Genomic DNA, 16,002 nt, shown 5'->3' with positions numbered 1-16,002 from the left:
CCCACCCCGAAGCCACTGAGTCAGAAACTCTGTGGGCAGGGCCCAGCATCTGGGTTTGAGCCAGCCTTCCCGGTGATTCTGAGGCCTGCTGAAGGTTGAACACCACTACTTTAGGTAAACAGCACGAGACGGGGTTATGCCAGGGATACAGGGATACAGATGTAGCTTATGATATCCCTTCCCAAACTGGAAGTTGTATATGGCAGAGGGAGCATGCGGTGGTAATAGAAAAATACAAGTGCGGCCGTTACTTGATAATTGCCCTATAAATATTCAATACTGTGTGCTCAATCCCTTCCACTCCTTAGAGTTAGGGCTTCTAAGCAGGTGGTAGAGTATTGCTTTAGGCACAGCCGAGTGAGTACAGCCGAGTGAGTCACCAAGAGGCACTCCCAACCCTCAGCTTCCTATGGCTGGGACACACACAGACACAGATTGGTATGGTTCGTTTTTCTAGCAACTAAGAATCTTCAACTAAGAGGAACTGAAACTAAGAATATGGAGAGAAAGAAAACCAATAAACAGTCATTACCACTGCATCTTTTTTTCTCTTCCGATACAGTGTAAGCGTGGAAGTAGCATATTGAAAAGTGAGTGAGGCCGTAGGATCTAGGAAGTAAATAGGGAAACTGCTGCTATATCCAGATCTGATTGTAGGAAAAAAAATTAGACAAAAGCAGTTGTCATCTTAGAATCCATCATAGCCAGTGAGGAAAAACTGGCCATCAACCAGACATATTTGCCTCGACTGTAGGAAGGCACATTTCAGCAAATTCAGAGAAAGAATAGGCACAAATGTATGGTGTTGAAGACAAACAAGTATTTAAAAATGCCAATTAATCTCAAATGATCCCAATGAGGAAAAAAGAAAGATAAATGAAAAGATAGCAATGTCCTTGTGCTAGAATCTGTCCAATGAATGTAGCTTTAAAGTTACCTGTATTAACCATTGCAATGGCCAGATAACCAAAGAACATGAAAATAGCTGGAATTTGTAAAATATGCTAAGTACAACATAGTATGATTGCTATGTGGTTTTATTTGTTTTTTGAAATTCACTAGGGGCAATAATTTAAATAAAACAATTCAGTTTCTTTCTTTCTTTTTCTTTTCTTTTTCTTCTTCTTCTTCTTTTTTTTTTTTTTTTTTTTTTTTTTTTTGGCTCCTTTTCTGTCAAGAATTATCTTCCAACTAATAAGATTGTTAAGAGGTAATAGAAGCCCCGGATGGGCATAGAGATTCTAATAGAATACCTGGCTAGCCAAAATCCATTTGCTTTTCACTCATGGGGAACACACACTTGTTCCGCGTGTGTTAGGCCGTGCAATGCAAGTGTCCCCCTGGGGAGCTCACGCTGGGAGGAGGGGGTGACTGACGAATAGACAGGGTCGGAGTCCTCAGTGAGGAACGCGAATGAGGCCGGTGCGGTGGCTGCAGGAGCAGCTGTCTGGAGGGGTGTGGGAAAAGCATCCTACATGGGGGACATTTGAGCCAGGCCTTAAAGATGAGTCGGAATTAAGTTAGTCATCTGGCCCAGAGGAGCCTACATCACAAGACAGCTTGTGAATGAAGTCATTGACCTGCTGTCACTGATGGTGAGGGGAACCTGGAGGATGAAAGGGATGTTAGACATATGGAGTCTAGCAATTGAATTGTGAACTTTTCAAAAACAGTAAAAAATTGTAGTATCTGAAGTTGGGTTCCCTGAAGCAGACTCAGACAGTTGTAGGTAGAAGATTCCTGGGTGAGTCATCTTGGGAGACACCCTTGTATAAAAGTGAGGAAGGCACTGAACCGAGGAGCTGACCCACAATGCAGCTGGGGCGGAGGCCTCCGCTGAACTTGCTGAGGGACCACGGGACTGGAATGACTTTTCAGGGTTGTGCCAAGTTGAGGCAAAGGGGCCTGTCTTCATATCCCCACACCAGCTAATCATTGGCTCCGGGCTGTCCTCTGGGAGGGGTGTGACCTTGAGTGAGGCAATGTCCTGCTGCCAAGGGCAATTTCTAGCAGCAATGTGAGCCAGCAGCAATCTGAGTCCCCAGTTGCAGGATGGCTGTGTGGGCCCTGAAGAGGGGATCTGGGAGGAGCACCGCATTATCCCCACAGGTGTATTCTGCAATTTCTAGACAGAATTGCAGACAATTTCTAGACAGAATTTGGGGACTTTGAAGTGAACTCCAGAGAAACTACTAAATAAGGCAGCAAAGAGTCCTTTACCATATCTAGAAGTAGTGATTACTGGAAACCAACATGGGTCCAGAGAAATAACAGACAAATAACTGGACTTCAGTAAATCATTTGGTCAAGATTTTCCCAAAAGCTTTATAGATATAAAGACCATTGGATAACTGATCATACAACTATGCCCTAAAGGTGTTGATTAATTGATTTTATGAATGTCTTAGGGCTTAATTCTCAATATTGTTTTATCATATTAATCAATGCCTTGGATGAAGATACACAGGCAAATGCTCTCAGTAGACTAAATCATGGGTCAAAGCTAACAAGGTGAAATATGATAGGATATCATACTTACTCCAAAAATCTGGTTGCACAAGAATGAGAAAGGAAAGACTTGGCTCCGCAAATGGGAAAAACACATAGGAGTTTGGTCAACAGCTCAATATGAGTCAACAATATAATGTAATTCATTCCTGAGGTTGTGTGCTTTGGGAATATAAAATAATTATCAGTGTTATGCGTTAGCAGGATATCAGTTCTTCAATGTTGTGAATCAACAATGTTTAGATATTTAACTACTGTACCCTAGGATGTACAGGGTCATGATTCTCACATTTTTTGTTTTCAGGAGCCCTTTACAATCTTAAAAATTACCAAGAACCCCATAAAGCTTTTGTTTATGTTTATGTATTTACTGTATTAGAAACTAAAACAGAAATATTTTAATGCTTATTAATGAATTAAAATTACAATGATAAGCGCATTACATGTGAACATAAATAATGTATCTTTATGAAAAATAGCTATATTTCCCCAAAATAACAGTAAGAAGAGTAGCATGGTTCCTATTTTTTGCAGATCTCTTGAATGTCTATCTTAATAGAAGACAATGAGAATCTCATATTTGCTTCTGCACTCACTCTGTTGTGATGCTGTTTTAGTATAAGTACAGTCAGCATATGAAGAAAATCTAGCCTCACAGATATGTAGTAGGAAAAGGGAAGAATTTTAATAGCTTTTGCAGGTAATTGTGCATATTCTTCATTGATACTGTACTCAAACTTGACAAGGGGTAAAGGTTAGTTGCCATGTAGAATCCAAAATCATATCAGTGAACTTTTCATACTCGGTTACATTGACATTCCTGGGCCTGTCTTGTGCTTGGGTAACCATGTGTGTTTTTATAACATCATTGGTCAGTTAGAAAATACCGGTTCAGTACGTTGGGCAGAACTCCCAAATATTGACACAATTGTGATACAATTAAAAAAACCACATTCACTAACTCATCAGAAAAGTCTTCAAATACTGGGAGCTGTCAAGTTCCCAGTGGCAGATATAAGTTTCTAAAATTCCAATTTTTCCTTGAAAGCTCAAATTTGATCATCGGCACTAAACAACTGTCTGTTGTTTTCTTTGAAATAAGAAGCTGGCTTAGTTCACTTTTGAGAAATATCTGCCAAATTCCCAAGTCCGAGTGGTGAGCACCGTTTGTCAGTGGTTCTTTTTTTTTTTTTTTATCTTTAATTTCTTTATTGGTTAAGGTATTACAGGTGTGTCCACATTTCCCCATTAACCCCCAACTTTCCGCCCCACACACTCATGTTCTCACCCGTCTGGTTCTTTGGGTGAGAACCGCGTTCCGTGGGAAAAGGCGCGGCTTCAGCTCACCATTCCTCTTGCACATCTGGAGATGCAGCCGAAACACTCCATTCTTCCCGCTTTATCACACGGAGCATTAAAAAGACATGGACTCAAAGTTGCTATTAAATGAAAAGAATAAGATTTGCTACTTTCTCAAGGACACTCTTAGGTGAACCCGGCTTGTTTGTTTCTTTCCGGTGCTAGTGCCAGGCGGTGACGAGCACACTGACAGTTTGGTGCCACTGCGCTGATTTATGCTGAGGTGTCAGCAGTTTACCCATCATTGCAGCGTCAGTGCAAATGTTAACACAGTGAAAAAGGCAGATATCTTCATTTTATTATGAAATAGTTTTGACCTCCTAGAACCTCCAGCCCCCCAAAAAGTAACCAGCGCTGGTGGCAGGGATGTGGAGTCATGAACGGGTGATGGTTCCTCTTGTGGGTCTGACTGTGCTTTTGCTTTCTTGGGTTCCTGAAAGGTTAGGGCGCACTGCCTGTGAGGGGACGAGTGTGTCTGCATAAGCCAATGGAGGAGGCCAGAGCCAAGGCCTGAGACACGGAGCTCTGCATCGATAGCTCTGCTTTCCCCCTAAGGTTGGAGTAGACAGTTGTAGGTCCTTATACAACAGCCACGTTACAATGAAATGACCTTAATACCAACCTATCCATCATTGGATGGTATTTTTTTATAGATTAAATTTTAAAACAAACCAAACTCTAAGTTGAGATGAAATATTTTACTTTCTGAAAAGGGATTCAAAACAGTTTATAATGGAATAATATACATTTGGGATATTCTTATTTAAACTGAGAATAAAGAAAACCCAGAAACTGAATGAAGGTTCTGGAAAGATGTTCATCATGGTCATGGATAGATAGGTCTTGGATGATTTTTAAACATTTTTATTTTTGCTCGTCTCTATTTTCTGACCTTCGACAATGAACAGCTACGATTCTTCATAACAAGAACAGTATAAAAAGGTTAAGTTTTTTAAAAAAAAAGAACTTACCTGTAGCAAACTATAATCACGCCAGAAACCCTGAGCCAGGTAGCAGTTACTCTGAGGAGTAATTTTATTTGAGCTTTCTTGGGTTAAAAGAATTTTAATATTGCAGAATTTAATTAAAAACCTACGAATTTGAGCTTTAAACTATAGCTGGAGGCGTTTTATGCTGGCACGGATGTGGGTTCCATACACTGGGGCGGGAAGGTGCCACGTGCCGTACCTGCCCTGGTCCAGACTCTTTAGGGGGAGGCTCCTGGTCTGACTCACAGTGGCTCTGACAGAGTCTGGCCCGTTAAATCCTTCCCTTTAACCCGTGTGCTTTCTGTGCCTGTCATCGTTGCCTGTAGGTGATCAAGTCCACATAAGACAGCTCCTGAGTAGGCAGGTCCCTCCGGAGCAGCCGCGGCTTGCTCAGAAATGTGTGCCGTGGGTGTGGCATGGAAGGCGGTGCAGGGAGAGGAGAGCCCGGTGCAGGCTGCACGGCCTTGGTCCAGTCACCCAGCTCCCCCAGTCCGTTTCCCCTGGAAGGAAGGGAGGAAGGGAGGAAGGGAGGGAGGGAGGGAGGGAGGGAGGAAGGGAGGAAGGGAGGGGGAGAGGGGAGAGGGAGGGAGGGAGGGAGGGAGGGAGGGAGGGAGGGGGGGGGAATTACATCTAAGGTTTTTCCCAAGTTCTTCCCCTGAGCCTGTCAAGTGAGGTCCTTGCTTGAATTTGAGGTTTTGCCTGATGTTAATAAGTTTAATATCTGTAAAAAATAATTATTTTTGTACTTTGAGTCATGTACAAAGTATTAATTTTAATATAGGACAGAAATTTACTATAACCTAATGGCATTCTTTCTTGCTTTTGAAATGCAGTGTTAAACCCTACAAGAATAAATATCAAAGTTGAAAATTAGACTGTATGATTGCACAACTATTGCTTATTTTGTTGCCTTATATATCACATTTACTTTCTTTGTTGCTAAATTAATACATGGTTGCAAAACACCTCGCTCCTGAGATTATTAACTTGATATTGCATGCTCATTGTGCACTTTTTTTCTCCTGAGAAATCTGATTATCTCATTGTCCTCCCAAATCCTTTTGCAAAGTGCCAGGGGATAGATATTCTCTCTACTTTACAAAGATGACACCGAGCATTAGAGACAGTGTCAATGTCACATGGGTAACTAGAACTTGAACAACAGTCCTGTTTGCCTAGTTTCTAGAAACGTAAACATGAAGTTTTAATAATACTAAGAGGCACGTGTTTTTGTCTTTATAAAAGTATATTTATTATTGCTGTAAATTATGTCAATCTATTAGATAGATGAAAACTCTTTAGAAATGTCATATTTGAAATTACCAGGCCCTTAAGGAAATCACTTTTCCTCATTGTCATAATTTGAATTCCCTTGTCCATACCCCCTTACCTCCACTCTTCCACTTTGCCAACCCTTCCAGCAGCTTCACAGCATGCCCAGGTCTGCAGAAAGAAGAGGGGGAGAAACCATTTGCGTAAATCCTTCCTGCATTGCTCCCTCTTTCACATGGTGCTGCTAGGACTAGCCAGAGGTGTCTTTGGTTCCCCATCCGTCCGTTCCATCTTCTCCTGCTCAGGGACATCTTGCTTGCAAGGCCCCGTACCTGAGCCCTCGAGGAAATGTGCAGAGTAGCCTGTTGCTCTGCAACGTAGGTGAACTTCTTTCAGATCTTTGCTTGTAGAAAGCCTCAACTTTACCATCTACATTTAACCACGTTTTCCTTTTTGAAATTGAGAAAGAAAAGCTGTCTGGCCTAGAAGTAAATCCGTTTTCAATTACAAGTTTACATTAGAGACATTTCCAAAGCATCAAACACTGAGTGCTGGCTTCAGGGGCGTTGGAGCCTGTGGAGCGTTAGAGGTGCGGGGGGAGAGCCAGGAGAATGGAAAGGAGAAGGTACAGGCTCGGGCATCCCAAGTTGAAATTAAGTGATCTCTAAAAGGATCACTGAACCCAAGATATACTTCAGGTGCAGTGCTTATGTGAAAATGTTTTCCAAGTTCGTAGACAGCCAGTATTTGAATGAAACTTTAGAAACCGATCCATCTATAAACTGAAGATTTTAATGGAAATCAAGGAAGTGGCACTATGACTATAAGAGCTGGGGCTTTTGAGGCACGGAACCCAGTTCAAGTCCCAGCTGTTGTTCTAACTAGACATGGGGACCTGGACAAGTTAGACAAGCTCCGTAAATTTCATTTTTGCATCCATAAAATGATGGTAAAGGCACCCTATAGAATTGTTAGGAGAATTTGGTTATATAATGGATACAAGTGCATCTAAATGTATGAACATGTAAGTCATAAATATTAACTTCTTGACACAAATATATGGCCACATAATCAAATGAAGCTGGACAGGTTGAGATCTAAACCCAAACTTTATTTCAGAGCATAACCTTTGATTCTGTGTTTTATGTCTTTTAAAATACATTGTAATTCTGTAGAGCTTTTTTCTAAAGGTGTTTAGTGTGAAAGGTGATCATTGTGTGAGTCAAATTTTTTTTATGTTGCTGTCCTCTTCTCCCTGGAAGACATGATGACATAGAGACAGACTCGTAGATACAGAGAACAGACTGACAGCTGTCAGAGGGGAGGGGACTTGGGAAACCGAGTGAAAAAGGTGAAGGGATTAATAAAAACAAAACAACAACAAAACACCTCACAGACACAGACTACAGTGTGGTGATTTCCGGAGGGAAAGGGGGTTGGGGAGGGACGCGAGGGTAAAGGGGGGATAAGTGGTGATGGGAGGAGACTTGACTTGGGGTGGTGAACATACAATACAATATACAGGTGATGTGTTATAGACGTGTACACCTGCCAATGTCAGCCCGATAAATTCAATAAAAGTGTGTTGTTTTTTTAATCAATCCCCAGCCCTGATGTGAACACCACACACCCTAGCTTTCCCTAACAAATTGTCTTCTGCCTTTTTATATCAGTTGCATGGGTCATTCGCTTCGTGTTGTTGTTGTTTACCCTTACAAAAAGAATATTAGTAAACCAGAAACAGCCATTTTGTAAAACCTGCATAGCCAGACAGATTTGTGATCCTTATTAGGGTAATAATCCATCCGTTATGGAACTGGACCAATTTGTAAATTCAATTGATTAATCTAGCAGGAGAAAAAAAAAAAAAAAGGTCTTGACTTTTCCCATAGTAAGCATTTCCTCAAATGGTCATCATCCTAAACAGATTTGGGAAAATTCATTTCTCTGCTATTCTTCCTCTCTTCACTCCCCTCAGAAAGAAGGCTCAGTGTGTGTTAAAAAGACGAGTGAGAGTGGAGTTCAAGCTTTGGATGCTGTTGGGCCTGCTTGCTCCTGGAGGTTCCATATTTTTGACAGGGTTTAATGTTAAAACCTTTCGGTGACTACAGAACATTTCTGATCCTCATTGATTAGTTTAGTAAACGCAGAACTATATTTGAATTATATTCTGCAATTTCACTTTATTATTTTCATCTTCTCTGATAAAATCTCCTGCTGATCCCTCTAACAATGTGTGACTGGAATAATAACTTCACATGTTGAAGAGTTTGTGCTGCAGCTGAGAGGCATGTAAATACAAGCTGCTTATTTGCAAGAAGCTTCCAGATTTGCAATATGATTGCTATGGAAACCACATAATGAAAACCTTATAACCATCTGTGTGGTTTGATGGATTTTACTGCATAGCTGAGCTGTTTTTGTTTACTGTTATTAAAGTGTTGAATGGAATATATTAACCCACAAATGTTGACTATTTGAGGTATTAATTAGTATTGTATAATGACATCATGCCTCAACACCAAAACAAAATATGTTGAATAATAAACCTAAATAAAACATGTGTTTCTATTTCTAATATGTTGTGAAGGTGATTGTTATCTAGAATTTTAGTCACTTGTCCTTATATATATTTTTGAGTGGTGTTCTGTTAATAAATGCACATAGTAGAATTTATTTTCATGATTTTTGAATCCATCTGTTCACTCAGTATTTATTGGACATCTCCCTTGTATCCTATTCTATTCAAGATTCAATCTGAGTTTTTATCCCTAAGATTAAAACACACACACACACACACACACACACACACACCAGATTTGATTTTGTTGTCGTTTATATGGAAGCTGTTTTATTGTTAGATCAAGATGAAATGAGTTGTTTAAACATTGTGAAGAAAAAAATTACTGTATGAAACACAGAAGGCTTTGACCTAAAAATATCAGTCCTAGGTTCAAAATGAAGTGTTTTTAATGAGCATCTGATCCTCTAAGATACTGCTTACTAAGCATCTCACATTGATTTCAATTTACATACTTATAGTAAATATTGATATTTAAGTAAATATTTTTAATATCATTCTGGTAATTTAAAAATACACTGTGTATATGATAGGCACTTAAATTTTACTAAAATAATAATACATTCATAGTAACAAGTTCCAACTTGTTAACTTTGCTAAGAGCCAGGTTTTCATTTAATTATTATAATTACTTTCTGTGATCTCTCAACACTGACTTTGGGTGGTGAGTCTAAATCCCATAGTCTCTCCTTAAGAGCCAAGAATGCTGCTTCCAATATTGAGGGGGTTATGGCTTTTGATTGAAGACAAGTGCCCTTAACTATTTTTGAATTTACTTCTTACTTATTGCATTTGTGACCAAATTGGAAGAGAGGGAGTGCTGGGGGAAGAGCAAGTGTGAAAAGTAAGGAAAGTTTTCTTTCACCTTCAAAAATATTCACTACCTGTAAAATGAGTAGGTTAGGCTAAATGACTCTAACTGTCCCTAATATTCTTAAAATTTGATGAAAACATTCCTAATACCCTAAGGGCCAGTGTGGTAACTAGTCCTTGAGGTTTGGCAAAAGTGAGAACTGTTGTTGGAGAAACATTTTATTAGGTCTTTTGTGTATTAACTAGAGGCTCAGTGCATGAAATTCATGCACTGGGGGCGTTGTCCCTCAGCCCAGCCTGCACCCTCTCCAATCTGGGACTGCTGGCTCCCAACCACTCACCTGCCTGCCTGCCTGCCTTCCCGAATGCCCCTAACCACTTCTGCCTGCCAGCGTGATCACCCCCTAACCACTCCCCTGCCAGCCTGATAGATGCCTAACTGTTCCCCTACCCCAACTTCCCTCCCCTCCTGGCCTGATCGCCCACAGCTGCCCTCCCCTGTAGGTCATCTTGTGGTCACATGGGGGCGGCCATCTTGTGTGTTGGAGTGGTAGTCAATTTGCATACTGGTCATGACTAATTAGCATATCTGATCATGACCGTGAGGGTGTCGTGGCCATTTTGCATATTATCCTTATATTAGTATAGATTATTACTTGACTGAACAATATTAAATTACCAATGTTAAATTCAACTTACTATGTATAAGGTACCAAATATTTCCAGCTGTTTCTTATGTTGGAGCTTTTATTATTTTGTTTGAACTGAGTTACAAAAATTCAAAACGGTTGTAGTTGTCTTATAAGCACAGCAGTTCCCACCCTTGATTTAAATGTTGATTTTTATTAATCACCACTTTAAAATTTGCATGCATCTTCTGCCATCCTGACCCTTCTACCCACCTCTCCAGTTGCCCCTGGCCATTTCCTCTGGGTCACCCCACCGGCATATTCAATCTCTCATGTCAGAAACACAACTCCTTGTGTTTCCTCAGCAAAATAGCTTAGCTCAGCTATTCTCCTTTTAGTAATGATGTTCCATTTCTCAGTTCACTCAGCTCAAAACCTCAGCCATCCTTGGTTGCTCTCTTTGCCCCTTTAGCCCTCCACCTCCAGTCAGGCTCAAAGCTTATCAATCCCAGTTCCTTTACCCCTCACGACCATCTCCTCTCCATTTCCTCTGCCCCTTCAGTTCAGCACTTCCTTCCCCTCAGCCAGACTCCGAGCATCTCTCCCCTCCCCCACTCCTCCAGAGCCTAACACAGTGGGATCAGATGACCATTCCTGAAGCATAACTTCAGTCCTGTCCTTTTTTTGCTCAAAAATCTTCTGGGGCTCATATCACCCACCAAGGACAAGTCTGAAGTCCACAGCAGAATGTTCACGGCCCTTCAGCGATTGGCCCAAACTCCCCTTGTTGTCTCCCATCGACCCTCTCCCTCTGAGTGCCATGTTCTTCGGCTAAAATGAATATGATGGTGTCTTGTTCTTTTGTTTATGTCTTTCTGTCTGGAAATTCTCTCCTTCGCTCAGAGCCTTCATGGTATTCTCCTGGGGGGCGCTTTCTTCTCTGCCCTCCTTCATGCCTGGGCCTCACATGTCAGGTTGTATGCCCCATCCCATTTCCCTTTAGATTCTGTCTTCTGACCCTCTAGGTCAGCGGTTCTCAATCTGTGGGTCGTGACCCCTTTGGCGGTCGAACGACCCTTTCACAGGGGTCGCCTAAGACCATCCTGCATATCAGATATTTACATGATGATTCATAACAGTAGCAACATTACAGTGATGAAGTAGCAACGAAAATAATTTTATGGTTGGGTCCCAACATAAGGAGCTGTATTTAAAGGGCCAGAAGGTTGAGAACCGCTGCTCTAGGTTGTCAGCTTCCTCAAGGCAGATGCTCCCTACGTCCTTGCCTCCCTGGCAGAATCTGTCTCTTGCATGTGGTTAATACTCAAGGAAGAGTTATTGGTTGAATTATTTAATAGTCATAATGGTTATATTTCTATATTTTGCATATTTTTCTTTAAAGTTTTGGATTTTTTTTCTGTGAAGTTATGATTCTTTTTGAACCCACTTTTTCTTTTGCATGCCATTTCATTCATATGCCCTGCCTTAAATATTTCTAAGTTGTATATAAATCCTTAGGCGAGGAAAGTGGTAATGTAATAAACACTTCTTTGATGTAAAGGCATTAAATAGTCTGTTGACTATGTTAAAAACTGTTCTTGTTTCATCTTACCATATTCCTTCCTGTAACTGGAGAACATGTGGTGGGAGAGTGTGGGAATAGGTAAGGCGCTTGACATGTGCATGATAAGGAACATGGACTTTACGATCACAATCCTAAGTTTGAATAACAAAAATTAGAAATTGCTTTACCTTTTCCAGTCTCGGTTTAGTCACCTGAAAAATGAGGATTGAAGAAGTATTTATCAATGAAATCTTTCATGTGCTGTAGTGTATGACACATAGCAGGTTCCTGGTATAATTGGGGGCCTCGAAGGGTAAGGATCCTTCTAGTGTTGTTCTCTGAGATCCAGTGAGAAGACCTATGAAGTCTGTGATACCCAATAAATGATTTTTACATCACACATCTCTCTCTGCTACGATGATGTTTTGGGGACCATGGTTTTATCTGTGGTTCTCCTGCCCCAGTTTAATGTGGTCTGTGTAGTACTGGGTATCATTTTACTGGATGTCAGGGCTTTTCTGGATCTGAGATCATCCCAGATGAGTTTCTATAAGTATTTAAAACAATGAAGCACTGGTGCATATCTCATATTCTATTAAGCCAACCGGTAAGGTTGCTATTTGGAGGTTTATTGGTTCAGCTTTAGATTATTGAAAAAGGAATGTGAATGTGGAATGATTTCCTTCTCTGAAAAGGAATCTTTGTGTGTTATAAACTTTTAATTTTGCTCTTCAGATGAGGTGAGTCCTGTACTGTTATCCCGAGAAAACCCTTCAGTGAGCCGTTTACGTTGTTTATTTACAGATGAGGAAGAGGACGCTGCGCCCGGGAAAGTGGAGGAGCAGAGGAAGATGAGCCAGGACAGCGGCCATCACAGCACAGGTACTGGCCTCGGAGCCTCCTGAGGATGCTTGTCTTGGTCCCGAAGGCGTTCACACAGCTCCCCAGGCTGGCTCCTTCGGTCTGGATTTCTTATGGCTGAGAAGCTGCTTAGCCCCATTTAGGATGCGTGAAAACCACTTGAGAAGGATTTATAAAGTAAGCCAATTTATACAAGGTATTCCTTCCTGAATTACTCTGTAATGACTCAATTAGCTTTCATTTCTGCACAAAGGAGATTTAGTTGCATAAATTAGCTTATCATCATTGAGGAAGTGTCACTGCTAAAGGACAGCTTATAGATACAACATGCAGTTGCTGTCAAACCTATAAGAATGTAATATAGACATCTGTGTATACTTTGTGCCTGAGCAGAACAGACTTCTGCCATTCAGAGACTAACAGGGGACAACAAGTTGCCCAGGGGACTGGCAATGTAGACATCTCTGAAAAGGTCAACTTGACACAGGCTCTGACAATCGACCCGCAGCTCTGTCTTCTTTGATAAAAATCAGATAAACTTAAGACCGCTAATTGATCTGCAGCCTGTTTAAATGTTGGCCATGCATATCTTCATTGCATATGATTAACATGGAAAGCGAACGAACTGGGTAAGAAATGCCAGGGTCCAGTGACAGCAGCTTAAAAACCGCAAAAGGACACCGGTGGCCGACAGGTCTGGGGAGGAGGGCCCCCTTATCCATGTCCACTTGCCACGGCGCCCCGAGCACTAATTATGGCCGAGGCTGGAAAAATAACCACACGTGCTGTGCAGAGAACCACGTGATAACGGGCAGCTGCTCTTGCTGTTTGTTATTTCCAAACAGCGGGAGATAAACCCTGTCTGTGGCGCAAGCACGAGGTGAGTTTTGATAAGCCAGCAATTATTTTACACGACAGAAGAGAAGGACAGCGTCTTATCAGGACTTCAGCCTCTTCATGGCCACATGTCAGCGGGGCAAGGCCTGCCCTGTCGTCCCATGTCCGGTGAGAGCTGTAGTTGGGGTCACCTTCCCCTCTCCGATCCGTCCATACATCACTCTTTCAAGCTGTCACAGGCAGGGTGGACAAGGAGTGTGTGTTCAGGAAGTCGCTCTCCAGAGTCCTTCCGACGGCGACATGTGGAAAGGAAACGCGGCCTGGTTTCCGGCCCCGGCAGGAAGGCAGGAGCAGGTTGCTACGGAAGGTTGGGGTTTGCTTTTGTCAGAAAGGAAGTGAGGCCGAAGTCAGGAGCTGTTAGCACTCAGGCCCCGTGAAGCACAGCCATAAAACACAGGCGGGGTGCAGCCTTGAGGACCCCGCTCAATAGTCATTTAAGGAGATATGTTTTATTATGTGTCACAAGGCCTCCGCCGAAAGCATGTCGCTTCCTTTTTAAAGATTTCAATGCAGGTGTAGAATGAAGACACATGTAGCTGTTCTTTCCACAAAGATATGTATTTTGGCTTAAAGCACTTGTATTTTTCAAAAGCCTTTGGTAGTAACTATCTCCCAAATGTTTGCCTCTGAGGGAAGGGAAAAAAATCAGGCTTTCCTCCGAGGAATGCATTCAGTAGGTCCAGTTCCTCGTGCAATCGCCATAAATTAGCACTGCAATAATTCTTATCTCTGGTGACATGAAATTCTTTTCAAGCAACAGTTTCCATGCGTTCGTGTCGCGGCGACCTTTGCTCTCCGAGGCTGGCTAGGAGGTAACCCTAGAAGTTTGTTTGCCGTGCAGGGCAGCGAGCTGACAGGGTATCACTATCTTGTTGCACACCGCATGATGTGAACTTCTAACCTTGCTCAAGAATGTTATATATTTCTCACATTGACTGATTTTACTAAAAAAAAAAAAAAAAAAATCAGACTAATGTAAAATACGTAAGTGAAAACAAAATTAATCACAGATTCCTGACGAGTTCTTTCATGTTCATGCTTCTGTATCTTGCTTATGTTATTATACATATCCTCAAGATTCCAGTTTTTGAACAATATGCTTACCTTTCTAAAGTTGTTTTTTAACTTATACCACTAAAGGAGAGATTCTACATTATTTTATTATTGCATATTTCATCCATTGTCATCACGCTTAAAACCTTTTCATTTTTCGCAAAAGTATCTCCAATGTTTAGTTTATAAGTTTCATAATAATTCTGCTCTTAATACCCAATGACCTGTTTTTGTATTTTTGAAAAAGCAGGAGCAAGTATATTGTTTAAATCTGTCACAGGCTGGCTAATTTAGATTTTTTTTTCTTTCTTTTTTAACCATTCATGCCTCTCAGGACAAGAAGCATAAATAATGAGATGATTTTTTTTTTTGTAATTTTGAAAACATAGATCATGATGTGGATGGAATAGAAAAACCAATCCGTGCGGTAAAGACAGCTAAACAGATTGTATTCTGAATGTATGCCTATCTGTGGTTTATGACATGATGCTTCACCCCGTGTCCTGTTGTTTTTTAAAAACACACTTTCCCTGGATGCGTTTTCCGAGTGTAGGTGAGCAGGGTTCCTGCCGTGAGCCCACGGTGCTTCTGAGACCACGTCTAGGCACAATTTCTCGGTGTCTGTTTAGCCACAATGAGAATTTTAGAAAGTAAACCAGAGCAGCAAGGAACAAGACCAGCCCTAATCTTATGTCTAGAATTGATACCAAGGCTCTGAGCGTTACTTTCCGGAGGAGACCAAGGCGAAGCCTGGCCTCTCCCCAGCGGCGATGCTGCTGTATAGCGCGTCCGGCTGACAGAGAGAGGATGGTAAAGTGTCGGCCCCGGCAGCACGTGACACAAACAGCTTATTATTCCTCAACAGAGCTCACATAGGGGACCCAGAAATGAGGCTGGTCTTTGGGTAGCATCATCATCAAGGTTAGGAGAGCGCAGAGGAAAACGCATCTTTTCCCGGCACCGCCACGCCGCTAGCTCCGCCGCCGCCGCCTCCACGGCAGTGAGAGTTAATGAAATGCTCTTGATGCACATCTGGGGAGAGATGCATCTTGCACGCGGTGGGGGGCTCCGTGCCCCTCCTGTGCTCCTGCAACTCCCATTAGTGTTAATGGGAGTTTCACCAAGCGCATCGAGAGGAAGAGAGACCCCAAAGTGATAAGGATTATTATGCATTAGAAATGATCATATACTTTTCTTCTTCCTTCCTTCCTTCCTTCCTTCCCCCACCTTTAGAAAATCTATCGAATGAGAAACTGTTGTGAGAAAGTCTGAAAAAGGGAAGAGCGGGCAGTGGGCTAGACAGCTGGGGAAGCTGCTGGGATGCCCTGGCCAAGCCACCACTTCTACTCTAGTTTTTAGCCCAAGTTTCGTTTCTTCAGCCTTTGTGGATCAAGCCTAAGGCTGAGCAGCATGGGGAACACACAGGAGCCTCAACTATTTAGATCCTCTTACCTCCTGGCCAGTGACCGTGGGGGA

At 41.9% G+C, this 16,002-nt stretch overlaps 1 protein-coding gene across 1 annotated transcript in view; it reads left to right on the top strand.

Moving 5' to 3' along the window:
• SKAP2 (src kinase associated phosphoprotein 2) overlaps positions 1-16,002 on the top strand; it is a 148,256-nt gene that overhangs the window by 116,046 nt on the left and 16,208 nt on the right. The window contains exon 10 of the mRNA XM_059712619.1: positions 12,520-12,597. Coding sequence (XP_059568602.1) covers positions 12,520-12,597 — 78 coding nt within the window. The remainder of the gene's footprint in view (positions 1-12,519; positions 12,598-16,002) is intronic.

Source organism: Myotis daubentonii, chromosome 10, assembly GCF_963259705.1.
Source record: "Myotis daubentonii chromosome 10, mMyoDau2.1, whole genome shotgun sequence".
NCBI classification, from domain to species: domain Eukaryota; kingdom Metazoa; phylum Chordata; class Mammalia; order Chiroptera; family Vespertilionidae; genus Myotis; species Myotis daubentonii.
This window is presented reverse-complemented; position numbering and strand designations above follow the sequence as displayed.